General features: G+C 37.4%; 1 protein-coding gene across 1 annotated transcript in view; it reads left to right on the top strand.

Annotated features, from left to right (window-relative positions):
- Window positions 1-23,413, top strand: part of SLC22A16 (solute carrier family 22 member 16) — a 39,701-nt gene extending 16,288 nt beyond the window's left edge. Inside the window, exons 2-8 of the mRNA XM_086745279.1 lie at window positions 4,832-5,308; window positions 8,120-8,237; window positions 10,149-10,698; window positions 12,598-12,725; window positions 13,118-13,227; window positions 13,732-13,831; window positions 18,889-23,413. Coding sequence (XP_086601405.1) covers window positions 4,832-5,308; window positions 8,120-8,237; window positions 10,149-10,698; window positions 12,598-12,725; window positions 13,118-13,227; window positions 13,732-13,831; window positions 18,889-19,101 — 1,696 coding nt within the window. The 3' untranslated portion in view covers window positions 19,102-23,413. The remainder of the gene's footprint in view (window positions 1-4,831; window positions 5,309-8,119; window positions 8,238-10,148; window positions 10,699-12,597; window positions 12,726-13,117; window positions 13,228-13,731; window positions 13,832-18,888) is intronic.
- The last annotated feature ends 1,394 nt before the right edge of the window (window positions 23,414-24,807 follow it).

The raw sequence follows: 24,807 nt of genomic DNA, 5'->3' as shown, positions 1-24,807 counted from the left end.
ACTTGCAGCATTATATATTACATAATCTGATGTGTGTATGTGAAGATAACTGGCTATAAAATACCCTTGCCAAAAACTGCCTTTTTTGAGATCAGTCCAGGAAAATAGATGATAGACTTTACTGAAAGAAGCCTTGCTTTTTTTGGTGAATTTCAGTTGTATTTATTGCTACTACAATTTTTTTTTTCTTAACATTTTGATGCATGAGCAGCAGTACATCTTTATTCAGGGAAATTTAACTTTTAAAATGCAATTTGGTGAGTTTGCTAAAAAGATTATATTACATGTTTGCCTTCAGTAGAGAGACTGAAGCTTTGTAATAAAAGAGTTTCTTATCAGTCCAGTGTTCTTAAATCAAGAATTCGGGAAAAAAAAGTTAATCATTTACAGCAGGCAGCAAGGACAGCACAGCCTTTAACCTGTGCCTCAGGGTCAGTGTATGACCTGTACACATCCTGCTGCAGGGGCTGCTCCAGGCTTCCCGAGGGGCACTGGCTGTGCTCCCCCAGCGTCGAGTTCTCCCGCAAAGAGGAGAAGCTGCTCAGCCATTGCGTGGGCTAAGAAGTAGCCCCAGGATTTTAAGACTGGGGAAGAGCATTGACATGGCCACAGCAAGAGGGCTGAGATAAAACTCATGCACCCAAAGGTCCAAAGGGAAGGATCCCAGGCTAGCGACAGAGCAGGCAGTAGCTTTATGTTCCTCCTTGCTCAGCACTGTCTGCTGCCCCAACTTCTGTTCTAGGAAACCTGTGTCTGCCATGAGGCTGGGCCTGTGTTTTTCTTGGTCTCTTTTCAGTTGTTCTGGCAAGCAAAGTTCAATGCATCTGTAGTATTCTCCCATCCCTCCCTCCTATCGTCTTCCCTCTGTACTTTTCATGTGTTGTCAGTAATGGCCTAATTAACTCCTTTTGGTAACTATGCAAGTTAATGAATTTCCTGACCTCTATGCAATTGGTCTTTCTAGAAGAAAAGCCCTTTCTACCCACAGGAGATTCTCAGCAGCTCATAAGGTTGGGCTTTTCAATCTAGCATCTGTGAGGATGCTGTTACAACACTAGAGTAGACAGCAATGAATTTTGCTTTCACAGCAAAAGACGGCTTTCAGGTTGTGTGTTTTTTTTTTTGTTTGTGTTTTATATAAATATATATATAAAGAGAGAGAAGCTTGGCCAGCCCATTGTGGAAATTTACTGGAGAGAGCAGTAGGTAGTTTTTACAGGCAGGGGGGGCAGACCGTGAGGGTGGTGGCAGGGCTGTGGGATTCCTTCAGCCACTGGTGCTGCCAAACTCTTTTCTAACTTCACATCAGGCCTTATTCTTCCCTATTCTTGCTTCCCCTGCCTGCTCCTTGGCTTTTTTTATTGAGAAGTTAGAGGTTAAAAACGGCAGTGCAATCCATCCTGCAGGATTCTGCAACAACATGGCCATTTTGCTGTAAAAACACGTCTGTTCTTAAATTAAGTCATAAACAGGATAAATTATGTCTATTAATTTATATCTGGCATTTTGTTTGACTTTTTGTGTTTGCTTAGCATAGGTGCTGCAAATTAGGTAAGAAAAATGATGATATCACAGAGCAGATTTCTTCCTTGGAACTGAGTAAGATTTTCATAACATTGAAAATGGAAAAACATTTTTACAAGAATCAGTTATATATAGTTCTAAGTTAAACCCTTGAAAGATGGGTAAAATACAGCATGACACAGATATTTCTTTAAAATAAATCCTTTATTGCTTTTTATAGAGGTGGAAACTGTTCTATAGGACACAAAGGAAAAATGAGGAAAGGGTAAGAGATTGTAATTTTATAGTTTTAGAAAGTAACTAGAGGCAGATAACTGATAATTCTGTACAACAAAATGATAAAAGACAAGGAAGATTTATTCAGGGTTGCACAAGGATGTTTTATAAGCTGTTAATAGTCTTACACTGAAAAAGGGGACATCGAGATTAGATTTAATGAGAAACTTTCCAACAGAAAGATTTGACAGTGGAGCAGTCTGTCAAAATGGTTATTGAAGTACAATCACAAGAAATGTTCAGGAAGAGATAAGATAAAACTCTCAAGGGAGCAGTTAGCCCAGAGGTTAGGTAGATCTGATCAAAATCATAGTCTTGGTGAGGCTCTTGGGATTTGAGTTTTTTAAAAAAATAATGTAATGCATTCGTTCATGCCATCTTCTCAGTCCATATCCTTACAAGTTGTTAATCTTCTTTCAAGCTTCTCCAACAAGAAAGGGCATAAATATATTTTTCATGCTCACTCTTACTGGGCAGAAGAACCTGATATTTGTCATACTGTGAGAGCTAAGTAGGAAACTCAAGATGAATGTATGGGAGTTTTAAATTATTTAATTCTTCCTCTGTCTGGGAAATACCAACTGGGCTATCTGATACTGCAATTTCCTGTTATATAATGACAGATATTGCAAATACTGGGGATTCTGATTCCAGTCATGCCACTTTGTACTAGCTAGTAGAAGATGTAACTGCACAGCTTCTGGGATTATATTTGCTAATTTGCTAGGGGTCTTCTAGTCCTGATTTCAGTCACTCTGCATACTGCAACAATAGCTCAAGTTGTTGGATTTGGTCTTGCTCTGCTATTTTTAAAATGAGTTTCTATCTTTTGATGGGAGCAGTTAAAATGAAACTAGAGAAGAGGAACTAAAAAATGTTGCTGACCATATTTTTCTGCACTATTATGAGGACAAAGGTTACATTTCAGAATAATCTTTGCTTTTTTTGTGGTCCAAGATAGTCCAAAAGCTTTTCAGAGGAGGTTTAGCCTTGCTTTGATTTATGGCTAGCTACTTAATCCTAAGAAGCTGTTCTCTTGAGAGGGGATTGATAGGCTTAAGGGATGCAATGGTTATGCTCAGTTTCTCTTGACCATTTCTCTCACAGTGTTTGCTGGGAAAAAGCAGCACCACACCTGTGTGAGGATTGCCTTGCTGAGTCTTCAAGAGAGAAGTAGAGTCAGCTTTTTAGCTGCCATGGTGGGTTTAGCAATTCAGCCCTCTCCTCGGACTGCTGTGAAAAAGTCAACAGAGCTGTTGTCAAGGGAAATGGGGATAAAAACTGCTCCATCTGAACAGCAACAATGCCATTGGAAGGACAGGATAGCAAACTGCATTTACATTTACTGAGGAAAGAAATAAGAATCACAAGATAAAAGGCAGAGGAGGATGAGGATGGTGAATGGAGTTAGGTTATACAAGAGAACTGGTTAACTGGAAAGGGTAATTGGACATTAAGACAATGTCCAGCAAATTCTATTTAAATACTTTGGTTATAGGTAGTTCAGAAATTAATTAGAAATTGTGATGATAGATGATTTACAAGTTGTAGGCTAGGTACTGTTTCAACCTTTGTTACCGGAATTCAAGGCTAGATTAGACACATTTCGGTGAGGAGTGATCTAGAGGTTGCATTTGTTACGGGGGTTGGAATTGCTCCACAACACATTTCAAGGCAATTGTTTTTTTAGGCATCATTTCCTATAACTTCAGCAGAGATAGCCCCGATCATTTAAAAAAAGCTGCTTTTTGTTTCATGCTACCAAGGCCCAGGGCATACTGAAGTAAGGATGTATGTATGTATACATAGGATGTATGCTCAGTGAATGCTTCTTCAATTAATGCAATTGATTGGCCTTCAGGATATAAAAAGTGGAGGAGAAACCAAAGCTATGTTGTTTTTTTTTCTGAACAGATGTTGTACTAATTATGTGCATAATTTCAACATTTAATTGAGGAGAAGACTCCTTATGCTTCGATTATCAGAAACTGTCTAGAATTTGCAGTCAGTGATACTAGAGTTCACGGCAAGTCTTTTGAAATTCAGAATACATGTGCAATTTATATACTAAGATATACTTGCATCTCAGGCGTGTTTTAAAAGCTGTTAAAATGCCAAAATTCAGGCTATGCATAACATTCTTTTACCATATTTCCTTTATCATACAATCTTTACTGGATAACTGCACACCCTATTGAAGCCAAAACCCAACCCAGTATACAGCTATGTTTTGGTACCAAACATTTAACATTGTTCAGATTCTATCTTCCTCTGCATGTGTCTACACGTATTCTCTCTCTGTCCTTCCAAGGCAATAGAGAGAGATGGACAATAGATGGAATACAGTTACATAGACACTGTTAGGTGAAATCAGGGGTGTAACGTGTCTGGTTTGTTTTATTTGATGCGCATGTCTCTATCCCTCAGAACCTGAGGTTGCAAGACTTTGTTTTTTCTAACTATTCCAGTAATTTAAGGCCTTATTTTGAGGGCATGTACTACATAGAATTGGAAGGTTGAAGGTTACTTCAAGTTAAGTGCTTAAGTTCAGAATTGTTTCTTTTTAAATGATCTTAATTGGGAGTAGTAACGGGCAAAACAGGGACTGAACGCGATAAAAACAGTGAAATGATTATGGGGAATTTATGTTCTAGTTGTGGGGAAGGGACAAGTGGTGAATTGTGTGTAAATTGTCTACCCACTGTTGGTGTTGTGAGGATATTATTTTGATTTTGGTGCAGGGAATTATTCTTTTTTTTTCTGTTGATGTGTGTGTATTTTAATTATAATTCTTAAACAGATGACTAAGATCAGCATTTATTTCCTGACACTGGATTGCTTCTACTGTGGATCTTTTCTCATCTTTGATCTCTTGCAGGGCTTAGCTGATACTGAAGCAGCAGTACATAACAAAACACTAGATACTTCAATGATATCTCCATTTAGTGATCCTAGCAAAATAATTATGCTGATTTTTTTTTTCATGTACAGCAGGCTTTTCTTCAGTAAACTTTTTTCTTTCCCTTTACAGATTTCAAGCATGTGTTTATTTTGCATCTGTCTTTCAAGCTATGTCATGTGGTATCCATTACTTAGCATCTGTGTTCATGGCTGTTACTCCTAACTTTGTATGTGGGATACCTGGAAATGTGAGTAGTGTTCTTTCCTTCAACTCCTCTGAATCAAGTATAGAAGACATCTGGACACTGTGGACATCAACAGAAAATTACATTGTAGTCCAGCTGGAAAATGGGGAAGTTTGGGAACTCAACCAATGCAGCAGGTCCAAACGAGAAGTCAGTTTGGATCTGGCATATGAATACAAAGGCAACAAGTCCGTATTTTCTTGTTCTGATGGATTTCTCTATGATGATACAAAGTGGAAGAGCACTGTTGTTACGCAGTGGGATCTGGTCTGTGACCGAGAATGGCTTGCAAAATTAATCCAACCTACATTCATGCTTGGAGTCTTGATTGGAGCAGTGGTTTTTGGTGACATTGCTGACAGGTAAAGTGCCATTCTCTGAAAATTGTAGCTTCAGACTGCAGTAGCTCCATATGTGTCTACCGATTTTGTTGTTTTCATTTGGGAGGTTTGGATAGTGTTTTACTCACAGAGATGTTTAACTCAATTTCTTTTTCCAATAGCAAGTACTAATTTTAAAATGTATTCGCAAATCATTTGCTTTTAGATTTTTTTTTCCCTACTTTATATCAGCCATTTTTCTAGACCTTGATCCCTCAAATTGCCCTGTGCAGCTAGTATTTGCACCTAAATTATTATTATTTTTTTAAACAGGAATAGCAATAGTTAGTAGTACTAGCAACAGTAAAACCTGGGAGTCAGTTTTCACCTCATTTTCTCTCCTCATGGAAACCAGATTTTTATTTCTGGCTATGATAAACCACTGAAGGGCTATTGGAAGGTTAAAAATAATATATTTTAAAATCACAAATTTCCTAACCTCTGTCATGATTACAGCTCTATGGGGCTGATGCAAAGGCTTTGAGGGTTTGATCAGACCCCACATTTTTAAAATAAACACCCATACAGTATTTTTCCTTGCTTTCCAATTTTAGTTTTTCTCTGAGTGGTTAGCTTAATCTTCAGTCTCTTGAAGGTTAGTCCAGAAAAATGGTTGTCAGTGAGCTGAGCTGTAGTTTCACTTATTTACCAGCATGTACAAAGTTCTCTTTGAGCATGAGAGTCAGTCCATAGAGGAACTCAACCTGAGCAGTCCCTTGCTCACAGTGCTGTCCTTCAGCCCACTCCCCTCTGACACTTCCTCCCTGGATATTTTCTCAAATCATGCACTGAGATCCAGCGTAGAAACTGGACTCAAAAACAGTAGTGAGATCCAGGATGTACATCTGTATCCTCCTGCTTCTCTTAGTTTTCTCTCTCAACACAAATACACGTATTCCTACCTGAGAAGAACACCAGGCTGCGCCCCTCTACCCATATGAGAGTCAATGCCTAAGCTACATTGTACTTGGTTTTAACTCAGACAGTTTATGCACCTGTGTTTTGATTTGAAGGCTGAGTTAGTGTTATTTATCTCTGTAAAGGAGCTTGTTGACCGACAGCTCTGTTAGGTGGAGGGTGAAGTTTCACCCCCCTCTATAAGCAGAAAAAGGAGACCAGGCATGTTGTTTTCTGGTTTTCCTTCATGCTATGGTGTTACAGCTACAACTTTACTTTACTATGCAAAAGTAAAGATTTTTTTTTTTTTAATTTGGCTTTTAGAACACATGGAATCAATCCTCCCTCCTAATTCAAGGCTTTGTATAACTGCATTTAATACAAAACCAGAATATAATGCCAACATTTGTTCTTGTTCCTTAAAATCATTCATAGCTTTATTAATTAATACTCAGACATGATTTATAAGGTTAGGATCATATTGTTCTCATTTCCATTAACTCAAGACATGGACAGCCAGTTAAGATAATACACACATTCTGAGTTGCTTATTTACAACCATAGATCTTGCAGCTGAAAGTTATTACTTTCTGACACATTCTGGCTGTTGGGAAATAAGCTAGTGGGTTCCTCCCATTCCTAATTAACAGATTTCCCAACAGAAGAACTCTGACAGCTGGGACTCACTGGGATCTCTTCTGGCAGGGATCAGAAACCCAATGTGCATGACTCCAGGTCAGGGTTGGAGAAAAATAGGAGGGCCCTGGAAAGAACTATGCTATGTGGCTGTTCGGACTGCACCTCCTATTTACAACATCACTTTCCAGGGTTGTTTTAATGTGGTACCGAATACGGAGAAAAACTGACAAATGAGCCCACAGCCCTGAAGGTCCTCAAACTCTATGTCTAAACGTGATTTGCACATCAGCGAAAAGCTGTTCACAGTGAAGCAGATAATAAAAGTCCAAGAGAATATTATCAGGGAAGAATAAATGATTCTGCGCATTTTGTATTACAGAACATTTGTAGACAGAATATAATGAATCCTCAGTAGAGGGTTGTATACCTGCTGCAGATTTCTAGGTTTTCTCCTCAGGTGAGCTTCTTATTGATAGCATATGCTAACTTGTTTAGGGACAGCTGACTCTGCTTGGTATGTTTTCTCCCTGAGATGTGGGAAGAAGATTAACAAATAGAAGTTCCTTTTTATTAAATGCCCTTCTTTTACACTGGAAATTACTATCTTGTTGATGGGCAGCTAGTATTTGACATGGGATTTTTTTGCTGTTAGTATACTGGCTTATTGGATTTCTGTGTTTGTATGTGCATGCATGTGTGCTGTGATGCAAACGGAAAATTTTATTACAGAATTCAACTTTAAATAACTGGACAAAGATATGTTACAAAAGCCTTGCATTACTATACAAATTGGTTGTTACTTTGGCAAGAGATAGCATGTGTTATCACAGCTAACATTTGTTAGAAATTATCAACTAGGCATTACTTAATATAAAATATATGAAAAGCAAGTCTTACCTACTGTAGTCAGAAATAAGGCAGAGTAAATTTGCAGATTAGGTATGTAGAAATTAAACTTGAGACTGGAGGTAGGCATATGTAATGCATGTTGCTTCCAGCCAAGAATAGTGGAATGGAAGTTCCTTCTATAGGAGCTTCCTTCTTCATGTGTTTAGTTGGAATTACTGAAAAAATAATCATTTTCTTTCTCATGTGGTGAGGAAAATACAGGTAACTAATCTACAGTTTCTGTGGTGAGTGAGAGCATTAAGTACAGTATTTTCAGACTCACTTTGAGATAAGGTCTCTGGAGTTGCAGATGTATTTTAATAAAATGTGTGTGGTTATTCATGATTGTATTACTTCTGTGATTTGCAGACTGGGAAGAAAGCGTGTTATATGGTTCACAAGTGCTGGTCAGTTTGTATTTGGCATCGCAGTGGCCTTCACATTTGACTACTACAGTTTCGTGATTGTTCGCTTTCTTCTTGCTATGGTAAGAAAGGCTGTTCACCCTGGCTCTTTTTATGTGTCATTTCCTACCCCTTCTCAGGAAAACCTCCTTTTTGTTCTTTCCTCTTCTACTTCACTATTCTAAAGCCCCCTCTGTTGCACTTATTTCAGCAGAGCAGGGAGAGTCTGAATGTTCTTGGACCACAGCACTTTTCCTCTTTGAATTAATAGAAAGCATCTGTATGAAGCAGTGTTTGGTACTTCCTCCATCCCAACCTCTGCTGGACTGGTAATTAAATACCAAGTGTGAGCAGCAAACTCTAGATTCTGCATTGCAGCTGCCATTGCATTTTTTTGTTATTGTCAGAAATGGAGTATAATTTTCTTAAAATAACAAATCTATAATAAGTATGATTTTTATCTCTACCATTTTGAGTGATGGAGGGGAGATGCATGTTTTCTCTTACATGCATCTCTTTGGTCTTTTAGACTACATCTGAAATACTGAATACATAGGTAGACATGTTTAATACCTAGATGTTATACTGTACTTAAGGGTATTCCAGTATATGTGTTTATGCATATCTAGACACATACCTTTATTTATATGTGTGACATATATCCAATATCTAATATATATTCAACATTTTTATATATAGTAACCAGTTTTAAGTTACTATTTTCCATCCAAAAGTATAATATTTGTAGTCTTTCACTATATAACGCATAAAGAAATTAGAAAGCTATCACAAGAAAAATTATGTAAGTAATTTAAAGTAGGTTCGAAATTTGAAAATAATCACAGAATTTATTTTATTCCTGCTGGCAGTGCACTAGTCAAGACAGGATCTTGCACCTGGAGATTCCTTTGCCTTATTAGAGCTCAGAAGGATTTCCTAGCAGGAAAAACTGCATGGGCATTTCGACCTTGAACAGTGAGATCAACAGGAGTCCCTCTACTGACTCCCTTGGCTGTTGATGCTAAAGGCTGTGGTAGTTTAGAAAAGCAAAGTGCTGTGACCAGAACGATGCTGTAGATTTTAACCCCCCACTGGGACTGATTTGTGAGATGGAAGTCTAAAGCTTTGACCCTGTGCTACTGAGATCAGTGCAGCTTTCCTATCAGGTTCAGTAGGTTCAGAATCAAAGTTAACTGGAATATTTTTAAACAGAAAATTGATTAATCAAAACAATATACTGGAATATTTTCTAGTCTAAATTTTCTAGCTGTGTTTTGAAATGTTTTGAGATACTAAGTGCTTGACTCTTACTAGAGAAACTGATATATATATATGCAATAATATGTATATTCAATGAAGAAATACTGTAATGTGGAACATGACAGTAATTACATTCCATTAATATAGCTACATAACGTATGAGAACCTATAACCATATAAATGAGATTATTTTCCAACATTGTAAAAATTTGATTTTATGAGATAATTTACAAGTTTGTGGAAGGTAACTTTCAGTAAATTTGCAGTTCCCTGACATTCAGATTATTAATAGTTTACTTAAAAGCTAAGGTCAAGGTTTTCCAAAGTGGTAATTACTTCAGGGGACCTCATTTTCCCTAGGGTCCAGTTTGCAATGTCATTAAGGGACCTGATTTTTGGAGGTGAAGGGCTTAGTGATATCAGCAAACTAGACTCTTTTTCAGGTGTCCCTTGCTGGCTCTCCCGCACTACAGAGAAGCATCCAAAATCACTTCACATTTTTAAATACAGTGTCTAATCAGTCTGAAGCTTTGAGTGAACTTTTTCCCCATCTGATTTGTTTTCAGGCTTCCCTTTTTTTCTGTCAGTGTGGGACATGCCAGTGTGGTGGCAATTAAGCATACACAAAGGTGGAACATGTTAGCTGTTTGTTTTTGCTGTTAGCTATTGCACAGGGACAGTAGATACAAACCTCTCTCTTTTTTTTTCCCCCTCCTCTCTCCCACCCCCTCCAGGTTTCAAGTGGCTATCTGGTTGTGGCTTTTGTTTATGTGACGGAATTTGTTGGCATTAAAGCACGAACCTGGGCTTCTATGCATGTCCATGCTTTTTTTGCTATGGGAATTATGATTGTGGCACTCGTGGGATTTTTGGTTCGGACCTGGTGGGTCTATCAGATATTTGTCTCCATTGCAACTCTTCCCTTTGTCTTGTGCTGCTGGATGCTCCCAGAAACACCTTTTTGGCTCCTGTCAGAGGAAAGATACGAAGATGCACAAAAAGTAATTAATATAATGGCAAGATGGAATAAAGTAAGCACTCCCTGCAAAGTTTCTGAACTGTGCTCAGTGCAACACGATGATCTAGTCAGTGGCAGAACGGGTGACAACGACACGTCCTCCACAAAGAAGCACAACATCTTAGACCTGTTTTGTAATTGGGACATTGCAAGAAGGACCATCACAGTCTGGCTTATCTGGTTCACTGGGAGCTTGGGGTACTATGTCTTCTCCCTCAGTTCTGTCAGTCTAGGAGGCAATGAATATTTAAATCTCTTTCTCATAGGTAAATATTTTTGTACCTTATTCTGTTTGTGATAGAACTAGAACATAACATTTAGAAATGCCTATAGATTTGGCAGCCATTTGTTTAACTTTGTTCATTCAGTTATGAACCTTGTTCAAAAAGTTTCTTACTAACTCTTTGTAAAGTCAATTAACACAGGAGGAGTATAATTCACTCCACATTTCACTGTTTCTGAAAAAAAAAAAAGAGACAATTTAAAATTTCTTGGTGTACACAATTCTTCTCTACTTGTTTCCTCTTTGCCTCCAAGCCTATAGCAGTTTCACACAAACACCAAGGGAAGCAGACCAGCAACAGAAAATTCACATGGCTATGTTATAGGCACAAACTGGGAAAATGAGAAAAAAAATAACTATTCCTTTCATCACTTACAGTCATGATACGTTGAGTCAGTCTATGTGGAAAATAGATTCATAATTCTCAGAAGCAAGAGCAATTTTAGTTTTCTCAAGAGTATATTTTTAATGTAGCTGTACTATTCTTTTGATTTTCCTGGTCTGACTATAGTCTTTCTCTGGTGTGTAGGTTGTTTACAAAGGCAGCTCAGTGCATTCAGGGCCTGATCCAAAGTTGATTAAAATCAGTGGAGATACTCCATTGACTTCAGAAGACTCTAGATCAGACACGCAGTTCGGAGCCAGAAAAGCAGCAAGAATTAAATCATGCGCTTTACTTTATGCAACTGAGCGCTCTCAGGAAAGTGAATGTGACTGTTCATGTACATAAGCACACAGAAGGACTGGGCTCTCATGAATTCAGTTTGTGTTGTCACATAGCGTATTGGTAGACTGACATGTTGAAGAGTGGATGCCAGTATTGCACAGATAACTACACTGTTACAGTGGAGTACAGTACATAAGTCACCATATCCACTTCCTCCGAAGTATTTTAGCAGACTAACAAACACTGAATAATTGCAACCTGCTTTTACCAATACAGGCCCAAAATATTGTTTCCCGGTATTTTAAGTGTATTGACATACTACACGTGCTTAGTAAAGGAACGCAGCGTATTTGTTCAGGGCTGTATCTTACATTCTTCCTTGATTTTACATTGGATATAGTAGCATTCTTCATGAGCAAGTTGGTTTAAAACATGTCTGGACTGGCTTAGGCGCAATGTAATTTGTCTAGGGGCAAATCGTGCTTAAACAGGGTTTGTGAACAGTCCTAGCCAAATGCCAGTTCCTTTGGCGCTGCAGAGGTTTTTCTCTGGAAATAGACACTAGGAAGATATTATCTGAGTAAGAGTGGGATATTGTAAGCAGCTGCCCTCTTTTTAATGGAGAAGAGAGAAAGCTGAAACCTCACTCTCTGTATTTGTGGAGCTGGCTCAGAAAAAAACTGGACCTGGAGAGACTTTGCTGGCCATTTACATGGAGGTGATTCGGGGCTGAAGCTGGGGGAGGCACCTGTGGCTGCGATTCAGTGTCCATATGGAAGCTGGCAAGTCCTGAGAGGTGTGTTGGTGTGACACCAGCAGTATTCCTTGTGGGCATGCTTAAGCTGTTGATGTGAAAAACCTGAAGCAAAAGAGCTGCAAATGGAGAGATTTCAGTCACAAGTGCCAGTGTCATGAAAGCAGGACTGCGGCCTTGCTGTTTTCTGTAATTTTCCACCCCAAAGAGAACTGGAGCTGCTCTGCACTGTGAAACCTGTTTCCTTTGCCCTTCTCCATCCCTCACTGCTATATTTTAGGCCATATTTTCTGCCTTCTATTGCAATTTCTGTTACGAAGTGAACTAGCTCAACACACTGGATATCTCTGGGTTTCACTTATTACCCCCTAGATTAAATTAACCCTCATAAAGAGGAAGTTAAAGTTATAATAGAAATATGTGTAATTATGACTTAAAACAAAATAATTTCATACTGACAGGTGCTGTGGAGTTGCCTTGCTATATCGTTGCTTGCATTGGGATGGACAAACTGGGAAGGAGAAACACACTCATTCCGTTCCTTATTTTAAGTGCATTGATCTGTGTTTTAATTATGGTCATACCTCAGGTTAGTCACGTATTGGTGAAAGTGTGCCTGTAGTAGAAATTGATTTTAAAGTCTGTCTGTAGATGCAGCTGCTCTTTCTAAATCATATAGTTGACTAAAGGCTGTTTTAAAAATGCAGCTGCCAGTCTAAGATTGATTTCTGTATTTTCAGTACAGACTTCACAGTTTCATTGCTGTAGTCACGTGTAAAATATTCTCAGGGCTTCAGTGAACCAGGACTGGTGAAAAGTTATATGGAAACTAGTTACTTATTGAGACCGATTTCAAAAAAAAACAAGCAACAAGCAGTGCTTATTGCTTAAAGAAAGGTCACAGCTTTCAAAGGATTTAAATTAAATTTGGAACAGTGTTATTGTCTGGTGATTTATTTTATTTGTGCTCTCTTTCAATAGGATTTCAATATATTAATTATCTTAGCAAACATGGCTGGAAAATTTTCAATAGGTGTGGCATTTGGCCTTATATATCTCTACACTGCAGAACTGTACCCAACAATTGTAAGGTAAGAACCAGTCATATATTTTTCATTATTTTCCTGTTATTTCGTCTTCTTTGTTATGCCCCTGGGCCAGATCCAGCAGCTCTTGGCATTAATAGCAGTGGTCTGAAAAACTTGGGATGGGATGAGTTCCCTCGCTGCTTCCAAATTGTCTAGTATTTTGCTACACAATAAATTTTTATTTATTTTTCATTTCCATTGCATTGATTGGTTTCACTGAGGAACCAGAAGAATACTCAGTACTTTCTTAAACATTATTTCTGCCTTTCTTAAAAATTCCTAGTTGTTCATCCTGTAATCTATGCTGAATTATGATTATATTTTTAATCGTAATTCTAGAAGCAGCTGAATTTCACTACAGTATAGATTTACACTGGTGTAGCAGTAGTTTCCTAGTATAATTGCATAAAGACACATAGAATCTTACTGATGTTTTAAGTGTCTTTGCGTTTCTAATTGTTTGCTTTATCTGCCAGAATTCTCATTGAATCTTTGTTTCATGTGTAGATCGCTTGCTGTTGGAAGTGGAAGCATGATGTGTCGTGTAGGAAGTGTAGTTGCTCCTTTCTGTGTATATCTGAGAAGTGTTTGGATTTTCATGCCACTCGTAAGTATTTATTTCAGTGGTTAATGTTTCTGGTTTAGAAACGGCGCATGTGTCACTTGTTTTCTCAGGGAAACTGAGCTGAACTTTATTTTGAAAATGAAACTGAATGAACCATTCTTGTTCTCAATTTTAAGTCTCAAGGATTAGTAAATTCATATTTTAAAAATATACAACTAAAGCAAAAGGGAGACTTTGAGTCACTGAAATCTTCTGAAATGTTTTTATGATAGAAGACATACAAATATTTATACACGGAATCTTAGTATAAAATTGATTTTAAAATTTCAATAAAAATATACTTCATCTGCCATGTAACATTTAGGAAGTGCCTTAGTCCATACTTCTTTACTCTGCAGGCCTAGCAGTTCTTGACCACGCTCCTGTTTTATTCTTACCCATTTTCAATGACACAGTTCTTCCATTCTTGGAATTCACCACGGGAGGGTCTTTTTTCTTATATTATTCCTTAGTCTTTTCCATGGCTTCCCTGGAACATTGCATCTTTGGAATAGCCTTCCAAAAGATCAAGAATGTTTTACGCTTACTATACTTGGTCTTCACAGCTGTCCCAAAGTTCCCTTTGTGTGTTTTTCATTTACAAGAACTGAACAAAACAATTGAAGAGATAGAAAAAGAGAAGCAAATGGTATATTGATGAGGTTCATGGTGACTTTGACAAACAACAGAACCTTGGGTTCATTAAGCACATCCTACTTGTAGGTGACTCCAGGTCATGCGACCTTTAGGTTTTGTCTTCTACCAGCAATTGCCCCAGCAAAAGAGAGGTGGGGCCATTCCTTCGTGGACTTCGGGAATTTTGTCTACATTATGTAGCTTCAGATCCATTTTTGACAAAATATTTCATGTATTTCACAGATGAGTCACATTTCTTCATTACATTTTTGTTATGAGGCATTTGCTGCTCAGAAATTTTACAGCTATTCAATTAATTTTTTTTCTCCTGAAAGATAATTTATGCCCATATATGTAAAAACATAAGGAATTACAAAGTTTATGTTAAGGGTTTAAGTAAAGAAGAGTTTATTAACAATTTAAAAATAGTTTGAGTTCTTTCAAAGCCCTTTAGCATTCACTCTAACTGGCACAGCAATGTTATATGTAGATTATACATGTCAGAAGGTGAAAATGTAATGAGATATGTGTTTAATCTAGATTCTTACTCTGATTTTGTCTACCACATTGGAATTTCCTGAAAAAAATGTCATTGTGTCCTTTTCATTTTGCAACTATAAAATCTTCAATTAGAGATGCTACAGATTGGTTTCAGAGAATTCTTGGGAACTTGTTTCATTATTTAAATTAATTACTTTCAGTTGTTTTGGATGAAAGTTAAAAGGATGAAGCAGACCACAAACTAATTTATTGCCTTAAGTTCCTAGAAAATGTTTTCTTTCTTAATAATGGCCCCGTACAAACCAAGATATCATCCCAGAAAAGACAAAGAAAAATTTGCACAACAGAATGGTCATGGGAGAACATTCTTTTTCTCTTGTCAATGTTTTGCCTTTACTGGCTGAGATAAAAGCTTTATCTGTGCAGAAGTGCTGCAGTTAAACCACACATGGGGAATGCTCAACCATGCTGGAGAGCAGTGCAAATGGCAGTATAAACAGAGGAATTATTTCAGCCATAAACAATTCTCAGTGTACAAAAAGTACCCAGAGGATTTGTAGAGTTGTGTAGTAGTTCACAGTGAGTATGTTTTCATTGTTAGCTCCTATTGTAAAACATTTGTCAGTTTAGTAAATAGGCTTGTCTTGAGTTGGAGCATAGCGTGCCAAGTCTCAGGTAATGTGTGTCTTTTGGAATAAAAGTGAGATGAAATGGATTACATTTTTAAATAAACTGATAGACATTGTGTTGATCCATTGTATACACCACACATTGTTAAGCAGTTACTGCTGCTATTTGTTTGATAGTCTGCCTCCCGTACAGTTATACCACCTGTGAGTAATGCAAGCATTGCATTTGTATGTCTATAAATCTTGAATAGCTCACCAAGTATGTTTTTCATGTGACAACTTTCTAGAAAACTTACAGTAAAGCAACTGCTTCATGTATAATCTATTTCTGTTTCTCAGCTGTTAAGAATTATGTTACAGTAGCCCTTTAAAAGACTTGATTTTTCTCTCAGATAAACCATCCATTATAAATTTAAAAAAAACTCTCCAATGAGGTCAGTAAAGTTAAATGAATGCAAATCCTTTGTCTAATACTAGTGGATTTTCAGGACAACCTTTAACCTTTTTTTGTTGAAGTAGGACTTTTGTAAATAAGATAACATTTTAGGTTGGTTCAAAGCCATCAGATGTGGATATAAAAAAAAATTGTTCTCAGAAGTAAAAGTATTCTGTTGTAGGGATATTTAATTCAAATTATCTTTTCTTCTAGATTAAGTCCTGGTCTTAGACTGCTGTGAAATTAAAATTGTTGCTCTAGGTAGGGAGGAAGACATATGAAAAATTATGGGAAATCTTTTTTTGAAGTTATTTATGGTAGCTGTTAGAAGCTGCTGGCTGTACTGAAGTGTTGAGAACACTTTGAGAGTACAGTTAAGCAGAAAGTCAGATTTCAAATTAAGACCCTGGAAAAGTAATTAATTTAAGCAGGTACTCCTGACAAATTAATTTCAATGGAGTTTAAACATAGTTAAATATTTTGTACAATAGTACATTTTAATCCATAAGCATTTATCTCATTGACTATATCAGAAGAACATTTTTTGATGCTGAATTATATATGTAAAATAGTAAATGTGTACAAAACATACACATTTGTTATAAGCAAGCAAAGAGCTAAATTATGTCAGATGTCTCATGAAGAAGTATGCCAAGATAAGACTGCAGAAGACTTGCTTAGACTAAATGTGAGTAACTTACTTGATAAGCATGGTTGCTGCCCCTGAAAAGGGAGGTGACATTTGGGAAGTCCTTTCATTAATATAGTGTGACTTAATTGTTTCATATTCTTTCATAGGAAATATTGGAAAATGTTTTGTAGGGTCAGGGAAAAGGAAAAGACACTGAATTAGTTGGTGTGCAGCAGCTTTCACATTAAAAAAAAAGAAAACTAACATGCGATGGAATAGAATTAAGAGCTGAGATGAAAAGGCAGGAACGGTGGTGGTGTGTATGCTTACAGAATAGTGAGAGTTTGCAGGAGAGTAGGAGGTAGGTTCATAAGGAAGGAAAACAGAAGAATGCAAAGTATCTAAAAGACTAACCGAAACAGAGGACACACACATACTCAAAGCACACAGTGTTGCTTTAACCTTGCTCTGTTGTGCATCGGGAGTGACTCTGTTCTCATAAACTCGAAGTGTGTGCGTGTCCCTAAGCTTTAATATCTTTTAAAGCCCTCAGTATCCTCAAATATAAACTTATGGCAGCCTAAAGGATGTGCATAAGAGAGGTTACTGTGGAATAGCTGCCATGTCTCAATTCATCCTGTCTTGCCATGGCAGAAAATCATGTTTTAATAGTGGAGAAGATTTTTGACACTCAGATATGAGACTTAATATTTTGTATTATATTTTTAAGTATCACTCATGCCACATATATGTATGTTTGCAAGGATTTCCCTCAGTTTGTCACTCAACTCCATTTCTTCTGATCCTATTAACTGCTAAGATTTTTTTTTTTAATTGTTCATTGTAAGACCATGACTATTTTATTTTCACTATTATTTTGTAGTATTCAACAGTATTTTGCTTAATTTTTTATTTTGTCAGCCTGTATATTTTATGCAAGTGCAAAAAGAGCAGTGTATGTAACAGTGTGAATTCTGCTTCTCAAAAGAGTGCTTGAGATAAGCTGTCCTCTTCTTTTGGAGGGGAGGGGAAGCAAAAGCAGCGAGATATATGTGCATGAAAATAGCACTGTTCAAGGTTACAATGGAGAATTCCAATTTTAAAGCATCTTCCTGACATAGAAGTCTGGCTTAGCTGCAGTTGGTAGCTGGCCAGTTCTTGTCTCAAGCTCTGTGTGAGAGACATAGGCATAGTAATTCCAAGTATTCTCTCTCACACTCTGGAAGAAAGTATTAAACAAACAGGACAGACTTGAGAATCTGCATAGGGCACGATAATGATAATACATTATCAAAGTGCAGTCATAAAATGGAAAAACACTGGGGCCAGGCATGATGTACTGTGTGGAAGCATTCCTATCAAGAGATTTGAGTAATTTATAATGTGGTGTTGGAAGAATGTCAGGGTTTAAAAGCTGTTCTGTACTTCAAAGAAGGAAAGTGTGAATTGTTCTCATTGAACAAGACACAGAAATGAAAGGAAAGAAAAGATACTCCTGAAGCATGTGTGTGCTTCTGTATCTACCCCACATGATCCTGATCCTTGCAGCACTCATGCTGAAGTAAGCTGTCATTATGGAACTGTGTACACCATGGACAAATCCAGGATATGATCCCAGTGCAAATGTCAGTAGATGCCTGCACCCCTAAGAGATCTTCGAAACTGCAGTTTAGCAAAGTATTCCTGTTGAGAGCTAGCTCTTTATCTACTGAAGAGCTCTCCTGAGCAGGGATGTGCACGTTCGTGACTCCAGGCCAGCAAGCCATACTGAGAAATTCTGATCTGGCTGAGTGCAGGAGGAACAGGCACACACGTACAGGGGGAATAGGTTCAGGAGTTGGACTGCAAACTGAGATTACAGATGGCAGGGAAATTGTAGCTCTATGAACATGCCTGTAAAAATAACTGTATGCAATCCTAGAATCAGTTCTTAAATACATACCTGATAGTAGAGATATCAAATGAAGATATAGGTATATCAAACAGAATTATTCCTGTTTGCACCGTACTGATCCTTTGTGAATAAAACACTTCACTTGCTCTTCATTAATTCTGCTGCATAATAAAAAAGGCAGATCTTTTTTACAGTCAATAATTAAGACTTACATGCTTTGTTTTACATTTCAGTTCCTTGTGCTTTATTTTAAATGTACTCTCAAGCAAGATCAAAGATATGCATAACTCGAAAGACATTTCTACCTTTACAACTACTCTTTATTTCTTCTAGTTGCTTGTTGGAATCATGGCTCTTCTGAGTGGAATATTAACAATAATGCTTCCAGAAACACTGGGAAAACCATTGACTAATACTTTGGTGGAAGCTACAGAACTTGGAAGGAACAAGAAAAGCTGTTCAGAAAAGACTCCTCCAGCACACAGTGGTGCAGCATTAGAAAAGATAGAGATGTTTGGTCAAGAAACAGTCAACACTGAGAAATAAAGCAACAGCAAAATGGGTGTTCCCAATTTTAATCATTATATAACTTCTAAGATCTTTTTATTCAAGAAATGTGACTGTTCTGTTATATCTGTGCCTTTTACTTTGTATCCAGTCTTGCCTTTTCAACAGAGCAAGTATATAAAACCTTTTCCACGTGACTGAGGTACTGCAGAAAATTTGATAGATTTTCTAAACTCTGGGTAAGTTTGACAAGGGACTTAGAAATCCTGTCTGACTTACTATGACCAGTTGGAATGATTGCTCTAAATGTTGGAACCTACCTGATTACACATATGTAAAAAATACACCAATTCTTTGCTTCATATTTTCTGCAGTTCGATTTGTAAACCCATCACAAAGTGCCCTGTCTGCTCTCAACCTGTTGCAGCTAACAGTTACAGACTTGAGACTTCAAAACACAGTAAGCTCAGTTATAATTCAAGACAGAAGCCTTAACATTGCATCAATTCATATCAATAATTTTAAAGTTAAACTAATATATTGGTTTTTTTTCAAGTATTCTACTAGAAAAGGTGCCATGGCTAACAAAGGAAAGTATTCTGTGGAACAACTTGCAACTGAAAAAATAATACTAAGTTTGCAAAATGTGCAAATAGTTTGTATACTATTCATTCTGTTGAATGGCAAATATATTTTTATTAGCGGTTTAGAAAAAAATGTTCACTGGATCTACTGCTGTCTTAGTAAGTTCTTTTTAGTTTAGGTAAAACTAAAATGTCTGATGCCTTTGAAAGTCATATTCATTCCAGACCATTATTTCAGAGCTCCCTTTCTTCAGTGCTCCCCTTCTCACTTATTTCAGCTAAGATCTAGCATCAGATTCTTCATACCTTCTAAGAGCTACACCAGCAACTTTGCCAAATGCCTCCATCAAGGCCTTTTCAGCCCTCAGTGGAAAAGAATAAACGGCATATGGGTTTTATTCAAGCTCTCTGCGCAGAGGTGGACTTAGTAATGAATGTGTAGTAGACGTGGTATCTACACACCAGATCAGCTGTCTGTAGCTCATTTTTTCCTTATACCACACAAAATCAGTTAGAAAAACATAATTTTAAAAATGGTAGCTGAAGTACACTGATCAATAGAAGAGTTAGCATTTACTCTAGTAGTTTTAGTCAAAGTGTCTGTAAATGTCCAACTGTTGTTACACCTCATGTGTGCATCAACACTTACTTGCTGTGCAGTAATTCTGCTTTATGACTGTGGACCACAGAAAACTGATAGATAGGAATGCATCATTCTGGCTGCTACTTTTATGGCTTTCTGTCCCACCTCTCCGCTTTCAGTCTACCTCCAGACTTGGGGGTTTCTTCCTTGACTGAGGATCTGTATCCTCTTTGCTTGGCCACCCTTCGTTTGAGGAGAGCAGCACAGGAACCTTCTGCATGTTGAGGTTCAGACAGCCCTTTCTTGCCCGGGCTGTGTGAACCCTGTCATCCCTGGCTTGAAATCAGAGTTTTTCTGATCTTAGGCATCTACTCTCATACTAGCTGGTACAATCCCATCAAAACAAGTCTTCCTTGTTTACTTCTCTGCCATGTACCCCAAAATAAGACATCTATGTTACTGTAGATCACCATTCTATATGCTGTAGATTAATGGTCACATTTTTTCAATTATATCTGCACAGTCATATTAGTTTCAATGACTTCTGAAACAAGAATAATGGTTTATATCCCGTTATAAAAGATTTTTTTTTTCTTCACTGCACTGTCCTAGAGTGTCAAGTAGCATTTTGGTCCTGGTATGATAACAAAATCATATCCTATATGAGGACTAACATGCTTCAAAGCCAAGCAAAATCAGTAAGCTTAAGTTCAGGGAATTTCTGTGTGATAATTACATGGAAAGCAGAAAGGGATCTTTACGTGTCCTTCAGTTCTGTGGGTGTTCCAGTATTTGCAGAGAAAACTTCCAAAGACAACTGCGTAGAATACTATGGCTTCTGTCCAGATGTATTAGTTCAGCAAAAGCATGTGCTTAACTTTACCCACATGAGTCATCCTATCATTATTCAGAGAATGACTTGAATACATACTTTAATGATTGAAGATATGATTACTCACATGCTGTGGCTTTTTTTTTTTTTGCTGAAGAGCCGACCTGGTATTCTTCCACTGCTTTCAGATCCCACTCCACTTCCCACAGCAGAACTCCCTTTATCTGCAAGATCTGTTGCCAAGCCCTGCATGCCTTGCCTTAAACAAGGGTTTAACCATGCCAAAAAAAGAACATGTCATGCAATACACCTAAGAAGGAACTGAACTGGCACTGTCTGACATTACAGCAACCCTCCCCCCACACAAAGGTCCAAGTAATTGCATTACTTTGGGGTGTTTTCACACCAATACTCCCTCTTATTAGTACAAAGTCCTCTTGAACTCCTTAGTCTTGAGTGCTGGGGACAGTACAGTCTGTTTCTAGCAAGGTACTAAAGAACAATAAAAAATATTTTTTCTGCTTCCTTTCCTGCTGAATAACTGCTGTGGGGGTTACCCTGCTAAGAACAGTGAATGCATGTTCTGTGTTCCTTTGACTTGAGGGATTCAGGACCTGATCATCTGTGATCAGTATACATAAGGTAAAGAAGGAAAGAAAAAAGCAAAAACTTAAAAGCACAATGATACTGAACAATGCTTACAGACTAAAATTTAACAATGTTTTTAAAACACAATGTAGCTTGATGGCTTTTAAACCCCAAAGCCAGGTCTTCCTGTTACTGAAGTTAGTTGGTATTTGGTCTTTGATTCAAACGGGACCTGAATTTCCCTGAAATAATGATGTTGCTTTTTTCCCTGGAAATAAAAAGTTTATTGATCTACAGGTACACTTTTTGTGATTTTATGCGTGAATAGCTTAGAGGATGCCTTGGGGTATCCTATCTTTTAACCCAAGGAAGCGTATTACTGTAGAAAATGAAATAGCACGTGTCTGTATGTCTCTAGCATTTCTGTTTGCGTGTTTTTTCCATATGGACAAAAACATGTTTAACGCTAGGCATACATTACCAACATAACATAGACAGGGTGAGTTGATTTCTTTCTCTTAAAAATTCATAGATTATCTAAATCTTCTTGCAAGAGAACACTGAGTTTGAGAACAAATGCTTCTGTTCCTGTGGGGCGTATTTTCCTCTCGTTGCTCATGAAAAGAATTCCTTTTCATAGTTTCTTATCTGAGTCCTTAAGTTCTTTTATGTTTATATTAGTCATCTCTATCTTAGTGCACATTTATTGTGCTGATCAATGTCTCTGGAGTTACATAATGGATTAGAATGCTTGTCTTTCTTAATTGCTGGTCACTGTTGCACAATGACAAATGGTTTTTATCCTAAACTTTATATCATATTTTATTAGACAGTCTTGCACTTTGTTAAGGACATAGTTTCTGGATTAAATATACGAATGAGAGTAATTATCATTAGTTTAATGGTAACTAAGGAAAAATACTAAGTAAACGTGTTTGATATTTTAAATCTGTATTTTAAAACTATGTGAAAGGATGTATTTTCTACTTTAACAGTTCACTTTGATTTCTTTGTGTAAATTTCTATAGTTTAAACAACTATGTAGGAAAAAAAAAGCTATGCAAACTATGTGCAGTCTGTCAAATGCTTTGGGTGCTACTCTGAATGTCTGAACAAGGCAGTGAATCCTGCCTGAAGGCTGAGGGCTTTTTTGGCATTATTTCACAGCTTATTTTTACCAGCTCCTTAGGTGCAGTCACTTGGGAAGCCTCCGCAGCATTGGGCTCAGCAACATGCAAGGCCTGTGAGTGCCTTTCACAAGGGCTTATAAAAAGGTGAGGTCACTTGTGCCATGGAGGCATGATGCCAGAAAGGCATTTGTGGCTGCAAAAAGGAGTGTCTGGATTCATTCTATGCCCTTTACAAACATCTTAAAGATGCTCGTCTGAATCCCAGAACAGATTCATAGGGGAGAAGTTAAACTCAAAGATGGGGAAAAAAAAAAAAAAAAAAAAAGATGACCGTTGAAAAAATAACAAGTTTATTCTATCAGGAAAAAATCTAGTAAGAGGTATCTGCATTGTTACAACTCTTATGAAGAAAGATTAAAGCATGTCTATGTACTGGTAACTTAATAATTTTGTACAAGATTCAGTACCAGGTGGAGTGTGCATTTTGGTAACATGGGGGAAGTATGTACTCATAGGAAGGAGTTTGTTTGCCCGGAATATGTGGATGTAATACAATATATGTTAATGGGTTTTTTAATGTTTATTTATTATCTGCAATTATGTGCAAGAATAAAGTCAAACACAGGTTATTTAATCTTTATGCTTTTATGAAATTTAATGAACTATGACCAACTCTGGGTTTGGTACATGCTTTCTTGTAGGAGCCAGGCTGGCGCTTCAGTGTTCGACAGAGATCCCATAGTTTAGGCTGGCAAGTATCATGTGTGTGTCTTTTCCCTTTTTGTGTTTGTAGGTGTAAAGCAAGATTTGGGTAATGTGTTAGGTGGTAACTCTGACAAAGTGTGCATTGAAAACATGACATGTTTTGCATTTCAGTTGCAGGAAGAATATGACCCTTTTTTGCCTTTATTCATATAAGCTGGGTGGGACAGTAGCCCCTCAGATGTTCAGTGGATGTGAAAACTAACTGCAACTTCCTCATGCAGGAATTGGAGTGGGTAGGCAGTGAAGGAAAATGAGAATTGCAGCAATTTATAGCCCTGTTCTTTGTGATTTGCCCCCTTCGCCCTTTTCAGGAACCTGTTTATTTTCTACTTCACTTAAATCTCTAGTTAGTGCAAATTACTCAATTTGCCATGCATATTTTATTAATCTTATGTTTTCTGATCAAGTTACACCCATCACTTGGCTTCATCATTCATGTTTTAATGGCTTTATATGTCCTTGCCAGGTGACTTAGGTTCCTCCCTGAAAGTAACCGTAGTGAATGGTTCAAATATTTGTTTGCTAAAGTTCAGAAATTTGAATCATCCCTGATATACTGATTTCAAGAGCACTGAGTTCAATCAAGAATCAAGCCTAAAAAGTATATACCTCAAATGGTGAACTGTCATTTTTTTTTAATATGACTGATGTATAAAAATGATTGCAGAAAGGTTTGTACACAAAACCAGCTCTTTCAAATAAATTACTAACCTAGGTTTATGAATAATCAGAAGTAATGTGGAATATATCATTTAGTGACAAATCATCCCTTCTCTCTCTCCATTCCTGTCTAACACACAGGCTTGGATACTGCTTGGGTGTTTGTTGCAGATGAGTAGGATCCAGCCATGGAGTGCTCCCAGGCATCTAGTTATTAACACAGCCTCCTAATGTTCCATGTGGAGATTAACTGACTTGCACAGGAATAAGAAGAAATGAGCACCAAGGGGTGATCCTTGTGAAGATTCTCTCCACAGTCTCATTGCCAGTGATGAGAATGAAAAGCAGTTTTGACTGAGGTGATCAGGAAGAGAGCAAAAGAACCAGGGATAAATGGGCAATCTCTCAGTAAATATTTTCACAAAGCTTTTCTATAGGAATGTCAGTACTGTCAATGCCTTCCTCATATTGAGAGAATTCTCCCAGAAGTAAGTAAATAACACAGGAAAACAGCAAAATGAGGAGCAGCTTAACCTCCTTGCTGAAATGATAACTTGTCTCGGACATTGATGCTTGACTGGTTAAAGAAGTGGCAGAGAAGTG

Source organism: Chlamydotis macqueenii, chromosome 3 (genome assembly GCF_036417535.1).
Source record: "Chlamydotis macqueenii isolate bChlMac1 chromosome 3, bChlMac1.mat, whole genome shotgun sequence".
Classification (NCBI taxonomy): Eukaryota; Metazoa; Chordata; class Aves; order Otidiformes; family Otididae; genus Chlamydotis; species Chlamydotis macqueenii.
Note: the sequence above shows the minus strand (reverse complement) of the source record. Positions and strands in the feature narration are given on the sequence as shown.